Source organism: Manacus candei, unplaced genomic scaffold, assembly GCF_025592945.1.
Source record: "Manacus candei isolate 608988 ecotype Guabito, Panama unplaced genomic scaffold, ASM2559294v1 h1tg000061l, whole genome shotgun sequence".
Classification (NCBI taxonomy): Eukaryota; Metazoa; Chordata; class Aves; order Passeriformes; family Pipridae; genus Manacus; species Manacus candei.
In genome coordinates, this window is record NW_026138109.1 from 3,704,770 (window position 1) to 3,728,902 (window position 24,133).

Consider the following 24,133-nt stretch of genomic DNA (forward strand, 5'->3'; position numbering starts at 1 on the left):
CTTCAGCTCAGTTCACTCCATCTGGCCTGTTTGTTCTTCAGTACTTGTGGGCTTTATGTCTCAGCAGCACTCAGTGGTATAACGTAGTTTATGGGTTCAGCACTTGCTAATCAAACCTTGCCCCCATCCTCTCTACAAAGCAGAAAAGAAATGGGGATGGAATATTGCTCTTCATTTGAGAGTATCTCCACCTGTGTTGCAATAATTGGCAAGAAACCAACTGTCAGTCACTATTGAGCTCACTACTGAGCTATTATTATTAGCCCTAATAAAAGATTTATTAGCCCTATTAATAGAATAAATTTTATTATTCCTATTAGTGAGCCCTGCTTAATTTCTATTTGGCTGCTTCCATGCTCATGGAGGAATTGATGGACATGGTGCATGCCACATACTTACTTCCAAACAACCTTACAGGACTTTATTAGACCTGAGAATTCAACACCCAATCCTGAAGCAGGAGGTCAGCAAATTGTCTATCATTTGGAATAGTAAAGGACATCACAGATATGAGGGCTTGGTCCCAACCAGCAAAGAATACAAGATTTGTTTCCCTAACAATATAAGGAAGATAAACACATTCTACCTTATAAAAAAACTTCAGGCCCAGTATGATGTCTGTTTGTTTTCTGCATTGTATCTTCCAAGACTATTGAATGAAAGTTCAGATTTTCCTCATTCTTTCCACTGACTTCTACAGCATAAAACCCCAAGGTCAGCAGTTCTTTTTCTCACACCCAGCCAGACGCACAAAGCTTATCTGTGCAGAAGACAGTGTCAGGCCATAGAACTAAGCAATATCAATCTCACCACTGTGAACTCTTGAGGGCACAACCAGTTTTTAAACATTTATTTCCCCATAAACACACGTAACGTTTACATTGAAGGAAATCAAACCCAAGCAAACTGCTATCGAAGTAAACCACCCCGTGCATAAGCTATTCTCTCACCAAGGCAAGGGGGTAAGGAAACAGTTTAACCTGAATGCCCGCAGATACCTCAGTGATGAGGGTGTAGCTATTGCCAGTTATATAGCTATTGCCAAAACTTCATGGCTTTCCTGCAGCTACATTGATTTAAATGGCTAAAGTTCTGGGCTCTAACTTTCAGCAAAAGCTGATAAACTGGCAAGTTCTACAGAAGTAAGTTTGAAAGCAGAGTGATGTAATCAAGAGCAGCTGGGCAAAAGGAGCTCCGTACACACATGCCTTTAGACAGAGCACACCATTCTCTAAGGCAAACAGCAGATAAAGCACATGAGAAAAAACCTGCTAGCTCAGCGTTTTTATAATAGAGAAGTACCTTCCCCCCTCGCTGTGGTTACCACTGTGTTCAGAAAATAATGACTCTTTGGCCCATCCCCCTCCCCTGACTGTACCACTACCTCTAGCTGACTGGGGTGACCGAAAAACCGCATAACATGATATTTGAAGTCATTACATTAAAAATACTTTGTCATTATGCACCGTAAATGCTTTCCACTTGGAATTAGTTAATGGAGAAATATTTTGGCTCTTTTTGCTAAAGGCGTTTTCTTTGCTTGCAAGGTTGTTCAGAAAAAGCTCCCTGAACTTTGAACCGTATCTGCAAAGTGAGATAAACAAGAGCCATATAAATACCACAGCCCTTTTCCCCACACTGTTTTCTTCTGCAGCAGAGCCAGCTGGAGCTGCCAAGAAGGGGGAGGAGGGAAAGGGTAAGTGTACTGGGTTTGCTGTGAAAGACCTTCATGACTTAAGATTTGGCAGTGTGTCTGCTTGTTTCTTTGGCTGAAAAGGCTGACTGTGGAAATTTCCATTGGAAACAAACTATAGAGTTGAAATGTGAAGAGAAGTATAATGCAGAACATAGCTCTCCTGTGGTTCACAGGGTGAGACAGCTGTTGCTGGGCACTCTATGCCACTGCTGCAGGAGGCTACTATAAAGGCATAGAAGGATCTCAAAATGTCCTAAGAGTTCTATGTGTGTAGAATGTATGTAAAGGCAAGAGGTTTTCCTCGTATGTGGAAAGAGTGAAAGAAAGGTCTCTATTGGTATCTATTGGACCACAGTTTAGTCTATAAAGTACTGTACCTGAAATGCTTTTGGTAGAACTGCAGAAAAGAAACATTAGGAACAGCTGGATTTTACAAATGCAGCAGCCGGCTCTTGTTTTAAAAGATCAATTATTAAAATGTTTTAATTTTCTTAGAATATGACAAGATTGATGAAACACACGTTATTTATCAGACCTTGTTGTTTCCAAACTGTTCTGTGTTCGCTATGAGACTTTGATGTAAGTGGTGAAGTTATACAATTCCACAACCTGGGACATGTTGGAGAGCAACTTTATAATTTTATGTGTTTCTCGATAATGAGTATTTTCTGAACATTTTAAGCCGAAATTGTGATGTTCATGGAGTAAAAGGGAAAGGTAATTACAGAATTTCTCATGTGCTTTGGTTTTCATAAATATTAAAAGGACTAAGTGTGGATAGGAGATTTTGTAAGATCTGAGGAATCCTGAAACTCAGTCTTCATTTCCTGTTTATGCAAAATTGTTTCTAGTGCCTGTCTTTTTCAGAGATTTTCACAATGGGATCCAAATTCTCCAGAAAGACTTGAAAAAATCTTGAAATCTTTTTTTATTCTTTTCTACCAGGTTCTGTAGTACTCGCTGGGTACTGATATACAGTGTTGGTGCATGTACTTTTAAGTCAGTGGAATTACCCTGGAATCTGAAGTGAACTGGTCTAGATTCTTACTACTGTAAACTGGCTGAGCACAGTTGATTTCAAAAAACAAGAAACAGGCCACTTTAAAATCACTGAAGTGATAAAAACAATTAAGGAGAATTTACAAAGAGGAAGAAATAACTTAGTGTGATTAGTAGTATTAAGAGAAAATCCAGTTATTCTGAAAGGTTATTTTCAGCTGTTAAGATGCAATAACGATCAGCAGCGAGAAAAAACAACAAAAAAAACCAAACAAGCAAAAACACCTGCATATCTGCTATAGCGGAACTCCACTGCAAAATCAAAGACATTGAGCAGTAAACAAAGTAGCTCAACTTTATTCTTGAAGGTTTGACTTTTTCTTTTCTGGACTGAATGGAGCCAAAATGCTGCTGTGTTTTTTTATGGGAGCTTTAGGTATTGATCTCACTTTTATTTTCTCTCTTCTCAGGAAAAGCCCAGCCATGTGGGCAGGGCTGGGGCTAGTTCTGGCTCTCTGCCTCCTCCCAGGAGGAGGGACTGAAGTCCAGAACTGCCAGGAGCCCCCAGAATGGCGTATTGGGGAGGAGAACCCAATGCTGAACTCCAGAGGCACAGTGACGGTGGTGGCTCTCCTCCAGGCTAGTTGATTCTTGTGCCTGCTGCAGGCTTCCAGGTAAGCATAAGTGTCTTCCGAGTTTTTGTTACCCAGCTGAGGATACTATGTGTGCCCTACTACAGTGCACTCAATGAACTCTGGCTGCCTCAAACGCCACCACTACAGCTGGAATATGTGACCTAGTAACCAGTTTCACTCTCAGCAGGAGGGTTCTGACTTCAAATCTTCTCCAAATTATATTTACAACCTATTAGTGTGATCCACTTGACATTAATGAAACCCAAACCACACAAAAACCCAAGAGAAACAGGTTCCTCAAGATTATGCTTCAGTTAGGAACAGATGATTAAGACAGCAAAGACACTGAAGCCAAGAAACATCACAATTCTCTAACATGGCTAGATCACATGAAACAGAGATCTGTGACCACTCATTTCTTACACAAGATCTGTAGGGGAAAAGACAAATCAAAACATGATTTTAATGTGCTTTTCCAGCCTGTGTTCAGAAGTCCTCTCTCTCTATATATCATTTGCAAATGACACCAAGCTGGGGGGGGAGTGTTGATCTGCTGGAAGGCAGGAGGGCTCTGCAGAGGGACCTGGACAAGCTGGAGAGTTGGGCTGATTCCAACAGGATGAGGTTCAAGAAGGTGAAGTGCCGGGTCCTGCCCTTTGGCCACAACAACCCCATGCAGTGCTACAGGCTGGGGACAGAGTGGCTGGAGAGCAGCCAGGCAGAAAGGACCTGGAGTTTGGATTGACAGGAAGCTGAACATGAGCCAGCAGTGTGCCCAGGTGGCCAAGAAGGCCAATGGTATCCTGGCCTGGATCAGGAACAGTGTGGCCAGCAGGAGCAGGGAAGTGATTCTTGTCCTGTACTCAGCACTGGTGAGGCCACACCTGGAGTGCTGTGTCCAGTTCTGGGCCCCTCAGTTCAGGAAGGATATTGAGGTGCTTGAGCAGGTCCAGAGCAGAGCAACAAGGCTGGTGAAGGGACTCAAGCACAAGTTCTGTGAGGAGAGGCTGAAGGAGCTGGGGTTGTTCAGTCTGGAGAAGAGGAGGCTCAGGGGAGACCTCATCCCTCTCTACAGCTCCCTGAAAGGAGGTTGTTGCCAGGTGGGGGTTGGTCTCTTCTCCCTGGCAACCAGCAGTAGGACAAGCTCTGCCAGGGGAAGTTTAGGTTGGATATTAGGAAGATATATTTTACAGAGAGGGTAATCAGGCATTGGAGTGGGCTGCCCAGGGAAGTGGTGGATTCTCCATCCCTGGAGGTTTTTAAGATGCACTTAGTGCCATGGTCTAGTAACAACAGTGGTGTTGTATCAAGTGTTGGACTTGATGATCTTGGAGGTCCTTTCCAACCCAGCTGATTCTATTATTCTATGATATATAAAAATCCATAGGATAAGGTAAAGACTGGCCTTTCAAAAATGAGATGAAACATTCAAAGAAGTCAACTGTGCTGTGTTTTCATACAGGACTGGGACATTGGGGCTGTGATTTCTAGAACCCACTCTTTGCAAATAATTAGCTATCATGACAGTAACAGTAGCAAGAAAATAATTATGAGGTGACCCAAACAGGAATTGTATAAAGCCTTTATCTTGGATTCATTCAGTGATCATGAAATCAGTTTGGTGTAAAAATTAGTAATACTGGTTTCAGACTTGGATTTTAGTCACAGTAAGGACATCTTAGTTTGCCCCTCTTGGCTGCATAACTTCATAGTACAATAGGCTTTGCAAGTTTACTAAGAATTGGATTTGAAAAAGTACTGGTAAATCTCTAGCTCCATCAAAGTCAAAAGTGGGCTTTGCAGTTGGCTTTCAAGGTATTTAGGTTTGATTCTCACAGGTCAGAAAAATTTAAAAGAATTTTCCACATTCTAGATTATTTCCTGCAACTGAAAAATAAAAGTTTTCTAGAGCAGCTCAACAGGAAGGCTACAAACCAAAAGGAAGAAACCCCACATCAAGCAAGAAATCAGCTTTCTGAACTATTATCAGAGATAGACTTTTGTGATGAAAAGCCAGAGGAAAGACTAACAGCTGCCAGACAGGTTGTGCAGCATTTCTATAGCACTCATTTTGCCCCCGCTGCTGTAATAGCCCTTTTCTGGCCGTTATAGAAAATAGCCATGTCAAGATGAGTGGGAGAGCTGTCGACCTTTTGCTGCAGGTTTGCTTTCTTGATATTTCATTTCTCTGCTGTATTTATGGTGTGCGTTCTTTCACCAACTGTATGACCAAAACCTCAGCATTCAAATAAAGGCATCAAATAAACTGTGTTGGACCATGGAGGCTATGAAAGAGCTGACGTAAAAGTAACACTGAATTCAGTCTGAAAACAGATGTCTGGTTTACTGCATTCTACTTACAAGGACAGGACTCATGGCATATGAGCTGTTGCAAAGTCTGGTTTAGTGACAGTATAGTTGATAGTCATGGAAAATGGCAAGAATGTTTTAATACTATTAGACTGTTGCCATTAAAACTGGGATAAAATAACTTCACTGTAATAAAAGCAAGATGGAGCATATTCACTTTTGTGGCAAATCTTATGATTCTCTAATGATTTATGGTCTTGCTTCTCTACATTCCCACTAGATTGGAGGACCTGCGAGTAAAGTTAGAGAATGAAGGACTGGTCAACATCTCGTATGTGGTTGTCAACCATCAGGGAGCTCAGTCCCGGAGGAAATTTCACCTACTGAACGGAAGTGTTTCAGACTATATTACTGTCTACCAGCAAGAAGAACAACAGGATGATGTCTGGACTACCTTAAATGGAAACAAGGATGACTTTCTCATCTATGACAGGTGTGTGTTTACAGAGAAACACGGAAAAATATTTGTGTATATTTAGAGTAATGCTTTGTAAATCTATATCATTTCATTTATGTGCAAATAACAAAGACATCGTTATTAACTTCTTAGCTGAAGTTTACTGGAAAAAAAGAAGTCTGCTCTTGCATAAGTAATTTTGGAATAAATAATTTTTTCTTTATAATTACTGTATATTTAGATTAATGTAACTGAGTGTAGAATTTGATAACTTTTTTCTTGTTTTACACTATTTTTATTTTCAGACAACTTCATTACACCCATGCATGTCAAAGTAGAATCAAAGAGGAAAGCTATCCAAGTTCTAGTGGAAACATTTTGACCAGAGTTGTTGAAAATGTAGACATATGGAAAAATTAGTCTTCAGTTGAAACTTAAAACTTCAGCAGAAAATAACTTTTTGATACAGGATTCTGGCACTTGTATATTTTGGCAGAGCCAGTAGTAACTGCAACTGAAATCTATCCAAGTTATGCTACTGTAATGAGCATTCCCAATGGGTTTACCTGTTGATGGACATGCACTGCAGACATGTAAGGAGCTAAGGCTAGAGGCCCACACATAGATGGGTATTAAATAAGAGGCCCTTGTGTACAGGTTCTGGATTTACTCAACTCCTTCAAACTGACCAGTAGCGTAGTCAAGTGCATATCAGAACACTCAAGTAGAGACTTGGAGCAAATAGGCAGCATAAAAATCCCCTTATGTACACTAAATGTGTAATGGAGATGCACCGCAATACACTTTCCAATCAAAATACATGTGAGGTTGCATAAAAACACGTTGTAAGGATGCAACAACTGCTGTGCAAGCAGCCCTATTCATTAGCCAGATAACCTGTAATGAGTGTACCTTTGCTAGTCTAAGGACTCCTAACACAGAAGCTTCTGCCAGTACAGCTAGAAATCTCTCTTCACGCTGCTGGCTGATGCAGTTGAGCAGGCAACCATTGTAAACTCCTTGAACAGGAACACTCTCCATGGGACTATACAGTTTGGGTGGATTGGTGCGAATAATGTGAGATGTGATGAGAAGAGAGATTTAACTTCAGGTACATGTAACCACAAAGTTCTTTCTCTCCTTAGATGTGGCCGTCTGGTGTATCATCTGGGACTGCCCTATTCCTTCCTGCATTTCCAATATGTAGAAGAAGCTATTAAGATTGCATACTGTGGAAACAAGTGTGGAAACTGCTCTTACACGGTATTTTCTTGTCTCATCTGTGTATACTAGGACAGGAAACTGGATTTGACTAGTACTTAAAAAAAATTATTTCAGTGTGATTAATCCACAAAAACATGATTTAGAATTTACACATTTCATATGTCTTGACAGAGAGGTTTTAAATATTTTTCCAAATTAATTAGATCTAATTTATAATAGACTGATTATCAGAATACTTGCCTGTGATAGAAATAATTGTTGGAAACCTAAATGTAATCTTGGAGGCTAATTCTGTTTGTGGATTTATATACAGCTAGTGAGCAATTAGCTACTCTGGTTTTGGGGGATGGGTAAGGACATAAACAGATGGTATTTTTTTTAAACCTGGGAATCAAATCCAAGCTGGTTTGAGGTAATATTCATTTTAGTTTGCATTTAAACATAGTAATTTTAAAAAGTGATAATACAAGATGACAAATTATTGTTACTGCTATAAAAGAAGGGTAGCTTTGTTTTATGTATAATTAAAGATCAGAACTACTCTAAGGATTATCAAGAAATGTACATACATAGTCATGAAAGTTCACTAGGAATAATATTTTTTGATCCCATAATGCAGTTTTCCATCTAAATATAGGCCACAGGCAGGTCAGATGTGGGATCTAGAAAAAAAATACTTCTTGTTAGCGATTACTGGAACTATAATTGCTAAAAGCTTGTATTAAAAGCACTTTTATCAGTGGTGTTTCAATGAAAGGTTATTTTTTATACATCCATATATTCTTCAACAAGGTGGCACAAATAATTTAAAACTGGATTTCAGGTTCTGCAAAAATGTTAAGATAATTAATATTTTACAACTAGTTAAATACTCTGCCTTGTATTTAATGTAAGCCTCTGTTTTTCAGGAACCTGATATTGATGATGTATGTGAAAACATCACCAGAAAAGCAGATAAGCTAGAAGAGAGAGAACCCAAACCAACTGGTCAACACCCACATCACCACAACCTGCACAGACATGGGCACCACCACCGCCACCACCACCGCCACGGCAGTCATCATCCCAAAAATGAGAATGGCCAGACTTCCTCTGAAACTGAGAGGCATCATCCTCACAGCGGCTGGCATCACAGAGTGTTTGGCCATCACAGACATGATCACTTAGGTAGTCAGGAACAGGTAGACACTGCTCCTCCAGGAGAAAGCGTGAAAATTACGCAAGAGAAAAAGCTATGAAAAAAAGGGAAAAACAGGTGTAAGAACCAGTTGACTTGAAATTGGCAGACAGCATCAGACTCGACTTCTAGTAGCTGATGCTGTCATTGTCGACACCTTCTGTTTGAAGAGTTAGGAAATTCTGTCACTTGACAGTGTCACGGAGCACTTCCAAATTCTTGCAGGTGACATAGCGAGCTGGCAGCAGAGGACATCACTGAGTCCTGACAGTGACGTCTGCTCTCTGCTGCCTGACAGTCACCAGCAGCAGGAGAAAGTGAAACCAGTGACACCTGACAGTGACAGGAAAACGCGAGAAACTGAGCCTGAAAAACAAACTAAGCACCTTCAAAATGCAAGGGAATCCTGCTAACTAAATTCATATGGTTGCAAGAGCAGAAAAATGAACAGATTAGGTGTTTTTATTGCCTCAGATTAAAAATTACCCTGACAGGTGTGTGGAGTTAAAATATTGCAAAGAAGTAGACTTTTAGAGAAGTCCTCTTAGAATTACAGAATACCTGTCAAATTCCATCACTGAGAAGCATCATAATTTAATGGAATTTAATTGACCCCTAGTTTGTTTTTCAGGTGCACTGGGAAGGTGTCTGCATTCTTGATTAATTTGTCTTTCTTGCTTTTCTTCTAACATTCTGCTTGCATTTTTGAGGACAGGAGCATAAACTATGACCTAGGGGCTCCTGTCGGATGTTTTGCAATAAAGAACAGAAGATAACCAAGACAGATAGTTTAATCACTTTTTATTCAAAAGTTCAGTTAGTTTTTTTCCTAACCTGGGGATACAAACTATGCACACAAAAAACTTACTCCTAAGCAATGTGACAAAATAACTTTGTTGAAAATGTAATATACAAACAGTAACTGAATTATTTTAAAGTAACAGATTTATATGCTTAACTTTTGTGGCTTAGATACAATAAAAGGATCCATTAATACATAATCCTACTAAATCAGTAAGATCATGCCTAAAGAGAGAAGCAGTGTTAACAGCCCTTCATGCAGAATCAGTGTCAGAATCAATAAGAGGGAGGGATAAAATGAGTTTAATCTTAGTATAATGTTTATCTTTGTTTATAACTGTGCTGAATTTGATAAATCTGTATCAATTAGTAAGATAACATACCACTGAAACTTGTATAATTTCTCTGTCTGTAGCTTAGCATTTCTAATGTTTGGTTAACTGAATGGAAGTAAAACCAGTTGTTTGAAGGATTTCTGGATGAAGAAAATAATATTTATGAAAGGAAAACTGCTATGAAAGCATACACCATAATTAATGATGGTTTGATAGGGAAATTATTACTCCTACAAAACCTGAGTCTTTCTATTGTGAATGCTGATTAGCAAGAGTGTAGCCCTGCATATACATGGAGTGCAAGCCTTTGGAATATTTGACAAGAGTGTTTTCAATAAAAAAATACTATCTTCATATATTGTTTTGACTTTGAGATGCACAGTTTGAAATACACTATCTGTATTTTGAATTGCATGTTCTGCTGAAATACTTCATGTCATTTACTCAAAATCGCTTCCGTTTTAGGTGCAAGTCTTGGCCTTTATGAAGACGTTGTTCTAAGTCTCTTATGGTGTTTCGGAGAAATTCAATTTCCTTGTTTTTCTCCTCCTGGAGATGCTGCAGCTTCTGTAAAAATGCAAGAAAGGCCTCATTGTTAAACATCACACAGAATTATATAACAATACAATTTGCTATTGCAAATGAGAGATTTTCTAATTAGAATATTTTTCCTCGTTAGTTTGTATCACAAAATGACCAAGATTACTTCCTCAAAATCCTATTTTTGTGACATCCCAAAATCTCAAGCCTACAAAAAAAATAATGCCCATACACAGTTTATATCAGTGTCACTTATGTCACCTGTCTTAAGTTTCCAGGTTAGTCATTCTGGTGGTTAGAAAACCACCTCACATGTGGTCTTTTGTTGTTGAACCCCGAAGGTATCAATATGCAAAAAGACATGACAGCTGGACTTGGTGATCTTAAAAGTCTGTCCTACGTTAAATTATTCTATGATTCTATGAATTTAGTTGTCTAGGTGTGGGAGGGATATGTGAGAGAGAACACACAGACACAGACAAAACCCAGGGAAGTCCTGTTTCCAACAGGCTGTAACAGTGCAGCTCCTGTTGACCATGGACCATTAAAGCACATACCCTTCGATAGATACTTTGTGGCAAGACAGAAGCATCTGAAAATGACTTGGTGGTTTTATCCTGAGCTCTTGCTAATTTAGCATTGAACTGAAAGAATGAGGAAAAGATAAAACAATAAGAACCATCAGGAAAAAAAGGTATAGTAAATAATTCAAATATAATTTTCACTTTTTTTTAGTTGCATTTTTTACCTGAGACTAGTAATAACAGGCTTATCTACTAATTAATCCTAGGCAAATGCAGCTATGTAGGTTTATTTAAAAGAAAGAACGCCATTACAAGTTATGTTTCTTTTTAAAAAAGCCTTAAAATATTTCAAAAGGTTTGTAGCACAAATATGATCAAAAAGATGTAGATGTAAAAAACATTACTGAAAAAAAAATAAATTGAAGGCTCCTGAGCCACATGTCTACAGGAGGGGAAGATGCAGAGGATGCTAAAGACCTCTGAAACCATCATCCTTCCCTCATGTTCCAAGAGTAACTCAGCATGAACACTTCCACACTTTATTTCTTTTTTTGATATGTGAAAGATTTGAAGTATTTCCTTAATTATTTCTGTAATGAGAGTGGTTTAAAACCTGAGCAATTAAATACATGTTGAATACTTTGACTTAAATCTCTGCAGGATTCTAATTTTTTATTGGAATTTTATTACGAAAGTAAATTGTAATATATATTCCCATCATTTAGAAATTAAAAACAAGAAAGTTAAGCAGAAAATGCTGTTTAATTTTTTTTATGCCTCAAAAGCCTAGAAAAGTTTCAAAGTAGTTTAATTTAAAACAAGAACAGAGCAAACTTCAGTCTCCCTATACAGTAGGCAGAACTTGAATCCTGAGCAGAAGTGAGTCAGATTCCATTGAGGAAGGGAGCTTATGCCACTGATCTTTGTAAAGACAATAATTTTTTAAGTTTTCTAGATTCCATAATATTATGTTGTTAAGTACTAATTAATGTTTTTTCACTAGAGTCTCTTTGAAGTTTACCCAATGCCCAATTCATCTTTAAGTCAGCCTTGTAATGCATACCTCTATCTGCAGTTTAATTATTTCATTTTGCTTCTCTTCATTTTGAATTTTCAGCTGTCTCGTTAGCTCTAGTATTTCCAGTTCTTTTTTCTCTCTCTCTTCTCTATACTCCATTTCTTTTACTTCAACTAGCAACAAAGTAACACCAGATATTGTGATTATCGAAGATTCTTTGATGGAAAAATAACATAATTTCCTAAATATTAAAACTTTCTTGAATATCAGGTGAGTGTTTCATTGGAAAACATCTTCATTCAAGCAAAAACCATATCAAACTGATTGAAAACCACCCTGTCCCATCCCAGTGAGATGGTGTCTCTTTAAAAAAATCATCATGTTTTACAAAAACTTTTCTAGTTGTTTTCAGCTATGTGGATGACCAAAAATCCTACACTTCAAGGTTATGCCTCTAATGGAAAAAATTAGTATTGAAATAAGCTTTTTCTCATTGCAATATTATTTATTTGTTAAAATAATGTCCTACTCTCCTGAACACAGATAGAACACTCTAACAGCAGTTTAGCTTACAGTTCAAAGCAAGTTTCCAGTCTACACTTTACCCAAAACTTCAGTCCTTCAGATTTTTAGGTCCAAGTTCCCAGCATTTGTTCTAACTGTTTGGGAATTTCTGCTCATCCTGTGTTGCTGTACTATTGCCTTATTGTCACTGTCTACTCTTTAGCAAAGATAAAATTCAGATAAACACTGTCCACTTCTAGTGTTCATATGTTTCCACTAAAAAGTGGAACTTTTAGAGGAAATGTAGCTCCTACAGGTTATACAAGTTTTACCCCATACAATAGCATTCAGAGAACTTACATTTTTTCCTTATATCGCAATTCAACTGTGTTATTTCTGATTTATGGTTGTCCTCTTTGTTTTTAATTTCTGTCATGAGTTTCTCAATCTGATCTTTATATTCCTGTGAATGTAAAATGTTTTATAAAAACTGTGCAGATTCTGCAAAGCACAACAATTAGGCAAAAATTATATGCTCTATAATATATGCTCTATAATTCAGCACTTGTTTGATCCTCAATCCTGTAAATTCAATATGCCAAATTACTTCTTACACAGTCTGGCTGAAGTCCACAGATGAAAAATGTAGCAGATTTCGTTGTGTTGCAGCTGTCAGCTAACATAAAATTAGAAATTGTACTTCTTAAGAGAACAGGTAAATGGAGAGGTAATATTCCTTTCCCCACTCCGGGATCTGACAGTGCAGTTAGTTCAGCCAGTACAGTTTTACTTTTGTGGATCTTTGACTCTAAGATTGCATTAAAAAGTTGTATTTTAAGTACGAATTTTGTTAGTATTGCTTATACCAAGGATTCCACAACTTCATACTGGAAGCAGTAGAAATACCAGCAGTAGCGATGCTGGTGGCACTGATATTCAGAGTCTGAGCACGCAAATTGTATAAATATTGGTATAAATATTTAATTTTAACTCATAGTACAAACACAGGCAAAGTAAATCAGCAGTGAGATTCCTAATCCTATACAGGTAACAGATCTGCATTTTGTGCACAGAGAACTAACACAACTTATGATTAGCCCTGCTGTTTTTACCTCCTTTGCAAAAATGAGTGCCATAGATAGAAAGTAGAGAGATCATAAATGGAATTTATTATGAGACAGAGATAAGAGGTAGAGACCTATTATCTTTGTAGTATTTATTTCCAAAGAAACTAGACAAAATTCAGACCATTCTTGATTCTCTGGCAGCACAACCAAGTATCTTGAATATAAAAACCTTATTTCCACACAAAAAATTATTTTAATACAACAGATTAGAATTTAAAGCTGAATTTAAAGCTACATAGAGCTAAAAACCCCAAATGCATCTTAGACTGAGACAGAGTTCTCAGCACCTATATGGTTTTAATCTCTCAGTTCTTTTAACACCTTCTCACATGGGTGCTGTCATGAGACCAACCCTTCTCTTTTTACACATGATAAACATTGAGAAGAGCAACAATAAAGGTGTCAACAGCAAACCTAAGAATATAAAGATATATGAACTGCTACAACAGAGATAAAATATTATTCCTCTACCTAAAGAATGAACATTTGTGACTTACCTCTTCAGAAGCCTTTAATTTATCTTCCAAGGTGTGAATGGTATCCTTCAGTCTATCATTTTCATCTACATAAATAAAAAAACTAGATTACATACTAAAAAATACATTTTGACAATATCATTAGCATGAAAGCAGAATAAGGAAATTACTTTCATTTTTCGACTTGGGTGAACTTTAAGAAACTTTTTTATATGCATTATAATCATCATTTACAGAATTATATGCTCTCATTCTACATTTTTTAACAATCATAGTTTAATAATAATATTTGCCTGGTACTACTACTTGGAAATGTCTTTAGCCTCCTGGTAAATGATGCATTCAAGAAAATCTAAATGCAAAGTTCTTTGACTCAGAAAATAAAAGATTTTTATCATGGCTACAACAGTTTCAAACTGGAGGATGCAAGTCTTTAAGTACTTGTTCCCTAAAAATTAGAAAGTAGTATCTCAAAAACAGAATTTAGGAAAAATAGATGCTTTTTAGAAAATTAGTATCAGTTTGAGTATTAAAAGCAGCAATATACTTCCAGTTTTAGAGGTTTATTAATATTTATGCTAATATGCTTTGAACACGTAATTGTTATAAAGTTAACTACAGCGGAATAGTAGTATAAAGATATAGCAAATATTTATGTATTTTGTTTTTAAATAAAAATTAGTAATTTTCAAGTATTTATGGATAACAGCAAAACTTGAAGAACATTATATTATGGATTAATACTCTTTGGTTTAACATAGTGATAAAAACTATTCATAAATGCTTTAATAGTCTACAGACAAAAGGCTGAATGATGCTTTCTAACCTCTTGTAAAATTGCCTGTGCTATACTGAAATAAATTTAAAGCCCAAGTATTGATTAAAATAACCTCACTGAAGCAGAACCTTTTTAAATGTGGATTCTAAGTAGAATAATAGCAATAGATATTTATTACTGCACAAAATTGATCTGAGATATATTTTTTTACTTTCTGTTTTTCTGGCAGTGAGTTTCTCTGTCTTGAAAACCCAGCAAATATAAACAAAAACATTAAATGCCTGCTCATTTGAAATTACAGTACAGCATATATAAGAACATATTTGCTTTTACCTTTGACATTACACTGGTTTTCAATGGTTTGTGTTAGACCACTTATCACATTCTGTAGAGTAGTGCATTCTAAAAGAAAGAAAAAATGCAGATTTTTTTGAATAATTTCTTCACAAGGAAGTTTACGTTTTGTTTATAAACTTCTGTCAAATATTTGATAATAATTTTGATTAAACATTATTCTAAGTGTTCTTACTGACTGTAGAAATAACACAGATTATTATTACATAGTTACTGCTTAATTTTAGTTTTTAGTTTGATGATAGATTAAAATCAATTTTATGAAGCTATACAAACAATTTCATAAAACTATTAAATTCTTGTTTCTAGCCAGAAAACAAGGATCTTATTGTCTTCTGATCAATAATAAAAGTTTTCCATATCAGTCTTCCAGCAATCTGTGTATTTAATGAAACTGTGGCTTACTTTCCTGACAGCATTTTTGCCAAGTTTTTTTTTAAGAAGATCAACTATATTCACTCATTGCAGTCTCTCACCCACTTTTTAGTGTATATTAATATTCATCTTATGTCTCAACATAAACTTAGAGTGATTCAGGATATGCTACTATATCCCTGTTATCTCAATAAATACAAAGTAGTTATGTGCATTTATATCTATACACATGCAACCTGTTATCAGCCTGCATATTTGTGATTCGTGATTTTATTTTCTAAGCTGTATTTTAGACAGTTGAACACCGTGTGTACTTCCTGTAATATACCATTTGGTTCCATTAAATACTACTTCTACCCCTTACATGTTCCTTGTAAACCTACCAGTAAAGCTGCAAAACAGTCAAAAACTGGGAAAAGTGGAGACGCTAAAACTGAATTTGTTTACTCTTTAAAATTCTCTATTTCCAGAGTGCTGCTGCATTTCGTAAGTGGGTTTTAACTTCCATAACAGATAAAAGTAGGATAAATAACAGTTACACGTTTCATCAGGCTGCAGCTCCGTTGAAAACTGTGTATCCTATAATTAAAGACCACGTTACAAATAATGGAGCCAGGAAGACGAACTAAGATCTCAGCTGAGAGATTCAGTTTTCCACTCAATCTTTTTGACTGCTAGCCTATTCTTCCATCAAGTCTGCTTTTCATGCAGCCGAATACTTCAGCCAGATGTCTTCTCCCGTTACATGCTTCCAAAAAAACCCAGTAGAGGGAGCACGAGCAGCACAGAAACCGCCAGCTCTCACTCCGTGTATTGGATCAAAACCATTTGTGGAAAAATCCTGTTCCAAGTCGGAAGCACTAGGTTAGCATGCCCATTTGTACCAACTAGTTCTACTACAAACTTCCTCCCGTTTGAAAATATATGGAAACAAATTCAAATGCTTGTAATTCATGCAAAAATGGAAAGACACTAGAGCAATATCTAGTCTTCAAAAGAATAAAAACTGAGTGCAAGCCACTCTTCTGTTCAGTCCCAAGAATATCTGCTCACAAAAATATCTTTCTTATCTTTAAAGGACATATCTTGGCAGACCCCATAAGTAATTACAGTTGTGACTGGAAGAAATTACTGGGAACCCACAAGTTTTGCTTGTCTACATTATAGAGAAAAAGCAAAATTTTGCTAAGTGATTGCAGCTTTGTGATCTCTGGCATATCTGTTATGGATTCTGTGTAGTTTCTTCCCTGTAAGGACTATTCCCTACATGCAGAAAGATCACACAGCCTAATGCTCATTTTCCCTGCTTAATGACTACTTTATTGCAGTTTCATCCATCTGCACTTCTAACTGATTTTTTTACAGGGCAGTTACATCAACCACTTTTTTCTTTAACACCTTAGAAACACTAAGTAAACAAATAGGCAACTCTGAAGATGCTAAATAGAGCCACCTTAGGTGTTTCATAGATACTAATGTGATTGCTTCCTTTTAAAAAATTACAGCAGAACATAGTTCAGAACTGTAGTACCACACGAGTCAATTTAGTCACCATAGAGAAGGTTTAGGAGCAGAGAACAAGGATGCCAGACTTGCATCTGCCTTAAGTGGATCTGCAATGATTTACATAGAACAAAAACTGCCATTCTGAATCTCAACTTGGTGCAGCAAAGAACATATGAAGGGAAAATAAAGTTAATTTATGACTTTTCAGAACGTGTACTTGCCAAGCTGCTTATCTTTCCCCACTTTATCTTGGGTATAAGTGTTTCACTGCCTTCTCTCTAGAGTTTCAGAAGTTTTCTTTTTTCCTTTGCTTTTCCTTCAGAATTCCCAGTCTTCTTTTACCTTAAATGGTTCTACAGAGTGACTTTTTGCACTCAAGGATATCAAGGAGCTCTCAGATTCTCACTCGTTGGAGATTTCTTGGGATATGAAATGCTACTATTTTTCTGTTTCACATACTAACAGAGTTCTTCAAGCCGGGATAAAATTCCACCTCCTCCACCCCACTACCACTAGTAGCCACAAACCCTTCAGGATAGGTGGAACCACAGTCTTTCCTTCCACGGCACTCTTTCTTTCTGCTCCTCTGCTGTAAGCAATTTCTGTTGCCTTTGGGCCAACTCTTTAAAAGAAACTTTCAGGAACTGGCTGAGTTGGTTCTGGAAAACAGTTTGGGACATAAGGCTAGGAGAAATCTTTTTTCCAAGCCACAACTGGCAATGTCACTGTATAAACGCCATTCTCACAACTACAGTCTATTAGGATAACTGTTGCCAGAGCAAGAATGAAAGTATCAATGCTGTATTTGGTCTCTTGCATCTTCTCTAGTTCTGCACAGGATCCCTCTATAACCTCATCAATATTAAAGAGGGTTTTTTTTAACCCACAGTGTTTTGACCTTCCAAAAGTTTTTTATGAACAATTTAACTTGAGAAACTTCTAGTACTCTGATTCTGAATACAACATATGCCATCACCCCTTTTGAAGGGTCAACATGGCAGGTGAATTTAATAAAGGCGCAAAGCACAGAATCACAGAATGTGTCAGGTTGAAAAGGACCACAGTGAGTCATCTGGTCCAACCTCTATGCTCAAGCAAGGTCATCTCAGAGCACATGGCACAGGATTGTGTCTGGACAATTCCTGAATATCTCCACTGAGAGAGACTCCACAACCTCTCTGAGCTTAACCTAATAGAACAATCATGATAACTGTTTTAATTGCTAAATACATTCTACCCCTTTGATATCTTTACAGTATTTTACTTCCTTACCATCAAGGAACTTTCAGAATCACCTGCTGGATATCCCACATTGTTCCAAGGTTGTACTTCTCACCTTTTTTTTTTTTTTTGATACTGCTACTAATATCTTTGCAATGGCTCTTACTCACTGATCAGAATCCTTGTCTTCCAAAATTCTGCCTCCTGTCTATATCCATATAACTTCCATGACTACAGTATTATTGAAATTCGTTTTTTCCTGACTATCCCTGCTGCTAAAACTGGTTCATATTTCAGGCTGATTGCTCTGCTATTTTTACTTGGACTTCTGCCACTCACAATTTTTTTTCCATGGTGTGTTTCAAAAGAAGCTCCACAGGCTGTTCTCTTCAGTTGTATCAGCATAACTATCTCATAAAATAATTTCTCTCTTGTCTCATCAAAGTGAGGCACTGCTGTTTACAAAGCTCAAATCTCTCTTCTGACTTTTATCTGTTTTCAGTACATTCTACTTCCTTGTTGCAGTCAACCCAGATGCTCTGATTTCCTAAGTTGTCTCTTTCACTTTCTCTGCTACTTTTTATTCCATAGGTTTTACAGAAAGAATAATTTCTTCTTTTTGGCCACCTTTTCCTTTCCCCTTTTACAATCTATTTTATATAAACTCACTCTTCTCTGGTTTCATCAATAATGAAGCCTCTTGTTCTGTTTCTGAGTGACTGTCCTGCACTGTCTTTTCTGCTTAATAAAGAAACAAGTGTCTCTGACTCAAACCAAAGTTCATCCAGTTCACTATTCCACTTCACAATACCCAGTACAAAATACTTCAGGAAAGAGAAAAAAAAGCTGGATAAACACTTGATACATCCTCTCAACTTCCAAAACACAGAAGTAAGGGAGACCTCAGTGAGAGATACTGTCTTCATGTTTGTCAAATTTTTTTAAGTTTTTTTCCATGTTTTTTTTCTAATCTTATTGGACTATTCTATAATTCCGTTATCCACAGGTTTTTGTGGAATTGATTTAACTTCATTTTGTAATGTATGGAGAAGTTCCTCCTGTTGTAGGCTTTAAATCAATCAAGTTTTATTTCCATCTAGTTTTCTTATTACATTGGACAATGAATATTCATCCTGTAGTCACTTTCTCTGTGCCATTCACAGTGTTGCAGCTATGAGTCCTATCAGCTCTATTCTTTCTCTTCAGGCTAAGAAGTTTCCAGTCAACTTAAGTCTTCCTTCAGATGTTCCAAAATTGTGAACGAACCTTCCAGGTTCTTGGCTGCGCACAAGGCCGTCTCAGAAAGAGTATAGCTGGTGACCTTGCTGGAAGTTGATCCAGAAATGGCTGCCCCTCCTTCCCTTGGGAGCTGCTTTTAAGCTGAGGCTTTTGCCCTGGGCCTATGGTGCAGCTGTGTTGCAGCCACATGCTAGACTCGGGTCATGATCTAGGGAGTGACTTTCTGGCTTGATATCAGACCTGCCTCATCACTGGAGACCTGGTGGTGATCCCTAGGCCATATCTGGCCTTTGTTACCATTTGTGAGCTCCATTCTGACTCGGCCTCCTGAGTCACTCCCATCACTACATACTTGTTTGGTAATGTGCACTTTTGTCTGACCATGGCAGTCCTTGCTGGGCCAGCCCTGCATGGGTACAGTGGATGGTTGGTTAAGAGCCTACATCCATAGTCCTTGTTACATGATTGGTTCCTGATTCCCTGAGTCCTCCTCCCTCACAACAGAAAACCTTACCACCTTCTCTGTTACCTCTTCTTGTTCTGGTATGTTTGTTTTCATATGTGTGGACCAGAAAGCTACATGAAAATCACAGACCTTACAGGGGCATGATGCTTGTTTCTCTTTTTCTTCCATAATCATGGTTATCACGATGTTTGCTTCTTTTAGCACTGATATTTTAAGAGAACTGTTCAGAGGACATCAAGACCTCTTTCCTGAGAAGCTGCCACCTATGTCCAACCACTATTTATATAAAATGCCTCCCATACGAACTGCTACTGGTTTTCACCTCCCCTTTGTATCACCTGTCATCCTGTATCATGAGTTTTTTGGTATATCTGAGTAGATTATCATGATTAGCAAACTTCACTCTCTTACTCAATAGCTTAATTTCTCAATTTCAGTACTCAATTTCTGATTATGCTAAATTATCAAAGTCCCAGTGAAGATTTAAGTGAAACCAACTGGCAATCTCATTCTGGTATGAAACTAAGTTTATTCCTATCCTGTTTCCTAAGTTTTAGCAAGTTGACGTCCCAGAGATGAAAGTCCTACAAAAAGGTGCACCTTTCAGCAACTCTACCAGCTACAAAAAAATAAACAACCACAAATCTATGCTAAGTACTAGATATTATCTCTTATTTCAAATACTCATCTGAAAACATACAGTTCTAGAGTAAAACCAAAAATCTTAATTTTATAGTTTTCTCTTTAGTTCTTCCTTTATTTGGCAACATTTTAATTACACTTATAGATTTATAATTTCCACCTGAAAATGGTAAATACCATTTTATTACTTTTCATTGAACAGTTTGAATTCTTATAATATTAATGCAAACTGTTACTATGAGAGGGATTTAATTACATGACCTAGGATTAGTTATTGCTGCTTTTCATACAGTATCTTAGATCCTTGTTATTTTATTTTTTATTTTATATGACTGAAAACAGTGGAAATATCTCACAGAACTTCCTGAATATATGCAAAAATCATACCTTAATAAAAAAATAACTTACCTTCTTTTACCGATTCCTCCTTTAATTGGCTTAATGTTAGCAACCTGTTACATTTTTCCAGCTGATGAATCAGTAGGTTATTTGCTTCGTTAATTTCTGATATTTTCTAGCAAATTGGAAAAATACTAACATTATATTAATATGTTTTAAGTTTTAAATCTTGAGGTTTAAATTAAATTAGCAATTTCACAACACTGCAGTCACAGACCTGTATTATTTCTCACAATTCAGGAAATTCCTTTATAGAGAAGAACAATGCTAGACTTGAGAGCCTGTGCTATTGCAAGTTTACCTGCAGAACTAAGAATGCTGACTTACATAATTAGTTATGAACTGTTTTCCTCTCAAAGTGGCTTTACAGAATTCACTTCTATGATGCCAAGATATAATTGGTGTTATAAGGCATAACAATAAGCTGATACCACTTAAAAGAAATTTTCACTTGAAAAGCTCTCAAAAATGTCACAAAATAATTATAGATAGCAGTTTCAACATTTTTTACCTTCTTCACTTACCTTTTCTATCTCTGAGAAGTCATCTAAAAGTTTATCAAGGTTCACCACACTGTTTTTTTTCATAGTTTCTTCAACACTGTGATTCATTTTTTTCTGAAACATACAATCTAACGATTAATATATATAAAAAAATCTCTCTATGAATTCATATATTTCTCATTCAAACTATATAAATTCTTAAGCACAATTATAAGCAGAACAAAGTACACTCCTTTTTTAAAGTTAAAACTACTTCTGCATGTGAAGCTAAACTTCAGCCAACCTAAGATCTTGCATTTCCAGGAAGTACAACGAATGTCAGAAAGCCCAAGCAAAAATTCATCAAACTGTTAGATGATATAGTTGAATTTGGAATTTTTGCTGCAACCAACCAAAAAATTAACGTGAATACGCTTTCATAGACATAATGATGCACTGGGCACATACATCGAGACCTTTTACCTGTGTAGATGTTTTAATACTCAGCTACTCAGGTTAACTTACATATTTTCTTATAAACAATGTGTGTTAAGATCCGTGATAGACATTGCAGCACATAAACCCTATTGTAGAATTAAAAAAAATGGTATTTTGAAAAACACCCATATAATTCCAGATTATTATATACAATTCCTATTTTTATAAATTCTACGTAGAGAATCTTCAACATACATTTGCAAGATGGATCAGAAATACACAATGTGGTTGCTTCTAAAAATATTTAAACTATCTCTGAACATCAGGCTCCATGAGACAAAAATTCCAACACCAGATAAACCATATGGTCCAAACAAAATCATCACTTCTGTGTGATAATGTGTGAATAGCCTTTTTACAAATAACAAAAAATTACAATAAGAGAGATGAAACAGAAGATAGAATGTGTTCATTATCCAGAAAGTGAATGGGTTTCCAGACAAAAGTACTGGCAGCAGAGTCAGGCTGGGATAGGTAAATGCATAACACTAAACAGGAACAAAAATTACATAACTGAATTAATTTCTCAGTCTTTCAATATTTACAAGCCTTTATTTGTATGTAACTTCTTTACCAAAGCAGTAAGATACTTGTTCTGTGTGTTTCATATTCTGTTTTTTTTTCTTGTACCCACTGTTTCCTCAGTGAGACTAAAATTAGTGACACTAAAACTAGTAAAGCTTTCTTTTTAAATCAACAATTTTTCAGAATATAGGTAACATTAAGGAATTAATGCTTCTAAGTTAAATTAGTGGGGTTTTGTTGTTTGGGTTGGGTTTTGTTGGTTTCTTTTTTTTTACGAAGTTAGGAATCGATGAACTTCTAACTTACTACAATGCAACGATTTGTTAAAATAGAGTTTTAAATATATATTCAGGACATTCAATTTTTTAAAACAATTACACATCTTAATATTCTATTAGCTGATAGTCTAAATGTACTCTATGAATGTCAAGCCCCGATCTTTCCAATCCTTATCACGGGCAGTATCTTGCATTTGTCAATCAGCATTTGTTTTCGTTATACTCTTAAATCTGTGTTCTACCCTCCTAATATTGACTGAGGATGGGAGTTCAGGGAGCTGCTGTTGTGTCCTGCTTTTAGTTTGCGTGTTTCCTTATTCTGTGGCATCATTTATTTTCTCAGAAGACAGGATGTGCTCAGCACTTGGCAGCATTAGGCAACAGTGCCACTGGGAACAAAACTCCTGCTGAACCGAAACAGTAAATTAAAAATAATGTATTATTAATGCTGTGTTTTTCCAGCAGGAAGAATATTCATCACTGTTATTTTTGTGCATATCACTATGCACGTGTTATGTCTTCCAAAGGCATTTTTGTTTTGAACTGTGATATTTATGCCATTGAGGGAAAACTAAAAGATTTAAATTGTAGTTTTGACGGCCATAAAACTGACACCTTCTTTTAATCTCTCTTTAGCGTCTTGCCACCCATGCTTTTTCAGTACCCTTTTTAAATTAGTCGGTTATCCCATCTTTGAAATTTAAAGTTTCTCTTTTTTTTTTTGCTTCGTTATGGCAGGGAAACCTATATTTTAATATATATTTATTTATATATATATATATTTTAAAGTAGATATTACTTTTTTTAAATTCATACCTCAACTAAACGTAGTTGCTATTCAGTAAGAGGCGTTTCAAGCATTCCCATCGTTTTCCGGATCCCCACAACCCCCCCCCGCCCTCACGGGCACCTGAAGGAACCCGCGCGCGCCCCCGAGGGCGGGAACACGGCCCCGCCGGCGGAGCGTACCACTGCCGGTCCTGCAGGGGGCACTAACCTCCCCCTCCCCCGGGCCCTGATGGACTCGACCGGCCCCCAGCTCCCTGGAACCGCCTTCCAGGCATTTGTGGAGAGGGAAAAGGCACCCCCGAGCCTCCTCTTCTCCAGGCTGAACACCCCCCAGCTCCCTCAGCCGCTCCTCATAGGACTTAGACGTGTCCTCTTTAGACAGAAACAGCTGCTAATTTACTTTATGAACCTAGGAGTCCACAAAACCTCGAAGTTTTTTTAGTACATTACACACTTGGCATGGAAATTGGTATGTTGGTCTCTGACTTACTGTATAAGCACATTACAGCTGGTTTTGGATAAAGGGGTAAGGTGAAAAGGGGGAGAGAGAGAGAGAGAGAGAGAGAGAGAAAAGACGACAAGGAAAAGAAAAGGAAAAGGGAAGGTTTGGGAAGGTTTGGGAAAGGAGGGTTTGGGAAGGGAAGGGAAGGAAAGGGAAGATTTGGGAAGGGGAGGGGAGGGAAGGGAAGGAAAAGGGAAAAGAAGAAAGACAAGAGAAAAGAGAAGAAAAGAAAAGAAAAAAAAGAAAAGAAGAGAAA

The 24,133-nt window shown here is 37.0% G+C and overlaps 2 protein-coding genes across 3 annotated transcripts; one reads left to right on the forward strand and one right to left on the reverse strand.

The window, feature by feature from the left end:
- The first annotated feature begins 1,447 nt into the window (after window positions 1–1,447).
- SELENOP (selenoprotein P) lies at window positions 1,448–9,988 on the forward strand. Its single transcript, XM_051804806.1, has 5 exons — window positions 1,448–1,696; window positions 3,166–3,369; window positions 5,921–6,133; window positions 7,243–7,360; window positions 8,230–9,988. Exons 2-5 carry the CDS (start codon window positions 3,179–3,181, stop codon window positions 8,878–8,880), a joined length of 1,173 nt encoding a protein of 390 aa, XP_051660766.1. The 5' UTR covers window positions 1,448–1,696; window positions 3,166–3,178; the 3' UTR covers window positions 8,881–9,988.
- Window positions 9,989–10,069: 81 nt separating this feature from the next.
- On the reverse strand, window positions 10,070–23,544 carry CCDC152 (coiled-coil domain containing 152). 2 transcript variants are annotated; one of them, XM_051804818.1, is made up of 9 exons: window positions 23,403–23,544; window positions 21,328–21,420; window positions 20,813–20,918; window positions 14,935–15,003; window positions 13,845–13,909; window positions 12,581–12,683; window positions 11,762–11,889; window positions 10,732–10,818; window positions 10,070–10,201 (listed from the first exon to the last, which is right to left on the reverse strand). In XM_051804818.1, the coding sequence occupies exons 2-9, from the start codon at window positions 21,412–21,414 to the stop codon at window positions 10,079–10,081; spliced, it is 768 nt and encodes a 255-aa protein (XP_051660778.1). In that variant the 5' UTR covers window positions 21,415–21,420; window positions 23,403–23,544; the 3' UTR covers window positions 10,070–10,078. The 2 variants fall into 2 exon arrangements, with proteins under 2 accessions (XP_051660778.1, XP_051660779.1); XM_051804819.1 differs by lacking the exon at window positions 10,732–10,818.
- Between the last annotated feature and the right edge of the window lie 589 nt (window positions 23,545–24,133).